The sequence below is a fragment of the Cyprinodon variegatus genome, unplaced genomic scaffold, assembly GCF_000732505.1.
Source record: "Cyprinodon variegatus isolate N-32 unplaced genomic scaffold, C_variegatus-1.0 Scaffold1981, whole genome shotgun sequence".
Classification (NCBI taxonomy): domain Eukaryota; kingdom Metazoa; phylum Chordata; class Actinopteri; order Cyprinodontiformes; family Cyprinodontidae; genus Cyprinodon; species Cyprinodon variegatus.
In genome coordinates, this window is record NW_015152434.1 from 30,607 (window position 1) to 32,420 (window position 1,814).

Sequence of the window (1,814 nt, forward strand, 5' to 3'; positions counted from 1 at the left end):
GAAGCAGTAGACTTTGGAAATATTAACATTTGGATCATTCCTTAAACTTTTGGCAGTGACTGTAGATGAGCTGCAGCAGGGATGGTCAGAGCGGCTCCAGCCTGTGAAGGTAGACATCAGGGAGTAAAGCTGAGGAGCAGCAGGAGAAGCAGCAGGAGAAGAACCTCCCAGGCAGCAATCAGCTCCACCCGGCCGGGATGCCCTCATCAGGAAAACAGCCTCACCTCGTTAAACTGAGTTGGTTTTTTTCTGCTCGCTTGGCTGCGGTTGCCGTCGGTAACCATTAATGATGAGCTGGCTCATTGAAATAGGCGCTGACATTCAGGCGGTGTGGGGGTGGGGGGGGCAGAGCATGAGGAGCAGCCCAGGAACCAACTGGAAGGATCAGCTGGGATCTTCCAGCCAAACCTTCCTTTCATTCACCTCTTAGATTTGGCCTTCTGAACACGTTTAGCATGGATCCCATAAAACGAGGTGATTAGTCTGAACTCTGGTTCTCTGGTTCTCGTCTGGAACCAGAATAATCTGGATCGGTCGGATCTTACCGGAGGATTTCCTCAGTAGATCCTCCTCCTTCCTCAGCCAGGCTGCTGCGGCTCTAAATCCAAGCTCTGCTGTGTCCAACAGGCGCTGCTGCAGGCCCATGATGTGGTCGCCCATGAGGTCTACGGTGACGAGGCTCTGCGCGTCACCCCCCCTCCCACCTCGCCCTACTTGAACGGAGACTCCCCGGAGAGCGCCAATGGCGACATGGACCTGGAGAACGTCACCAGGGTCCGTCTGGTCCAGTTCCAGAAGAACACAGACCAACCAATGGTACGTCCGTCTGACCGTACGGCGCCGTGGCTCTGGGAGGGGACCCAACACGTGTCTGCGTTCAATCTCACAGGGTATCACGCTGAAGATGAACGACTCCAACCGCTGCATCGTGGCGAGGATAATGCACGGAGGAATGATCCACAGACAAGGTAGGCGTGGCTCCAGCTGCTGGACCACAGCTGGCTGAGGACAGGAAGCATGGCTGCCATGGGTCTCCTGAACTCGTCTCCTGAACTCGTCTCCTGAACTTTTGTCTCCTGAACTCGTCTCCTGAACTCGTCTCCTGAACTCGTCTCCTGAACTCGTCTCCTGAACTCGTCTCCTTGCAGGAACGTTGCACGTTGGAGATGAGATCAGGGAAATCAACGGCATCGGTTTGGCCAATCAGACGGTGGAGCAGCTGCAGCAGATGCTGGTCGGTTCCTCTGCATTTCTCATTTCTGTAGATGGAACATCTTCAGGCTCAGAGCTTTTAGAGAATCATGACCTACAGGAAACCTTAAAGGTTTAAGAGAAAAGATGATTAAAAATAGAATGTTCATAAAGGAGGGGGGGAACCCCAGGCTGTAAACTTCTAACCAATGAGGGCGTCGCTGCTCCTCATGTCCCGTCCAGTTTCCCTCTGATGCTTCATGATGAATCAACACGAAGTACATCACCGTCCTACAGACCTTCCACAGGTTGCAGTTAACGTTGCTGGATGAACATTAGTTCCTCATAAACCAGGAGAACCAGGAGGCCCAGAAGCTTCTGACCAGGAAACCAGCTGTGGAGGATCTGCAGGAACCGGTTCCTTCTAGAAACATCAGGACTCCAGGAGATCCTCAGCCAGAAGACCTCATGGGACTGAAGGAAGATCAATGGGGAGATGAACTGGGAAGGAAAGATGGAGAAAAGCTGAAGATCAGAGGAGATGAAGCACAGAACATTGCAAACTGCAACTACATTAAGAAAAACACAACTACATTAACCTAGCGGAAAAGGTAGGTACCAGT

General features: G+C 52.2%; 1 protein-coding gene across 1 annotated transcript in view; it reads left to right on the top strand.

Moving 5' to 3' along the window:
- The window catches only part of LOC107104972 (peripheral plasma membrane protein CASK-like), a gene marked incomplete at its 5' end in the record, with an annotated part of 48,539 nt that overhangs the window by 30,288 nt on the left and 16,437 nt on the right, over window positions 1-1,814 (top strand). Inside the window, 3 exons of the mRNA XM_015405089.1 lie at window positions 628-816; window positions 890-968; window positions 1,149-1,234. Coding sequence (XP_015260575.1) covers window positions 628-816; window positions 890-968; window positions 1,149-1,234 — 354 coding nt within the window. The remainder of the gene's footprint in view (window positions 1-627; window positions 817-889; window positions 969-1,148; window positions 1,235-1,814) is intronic.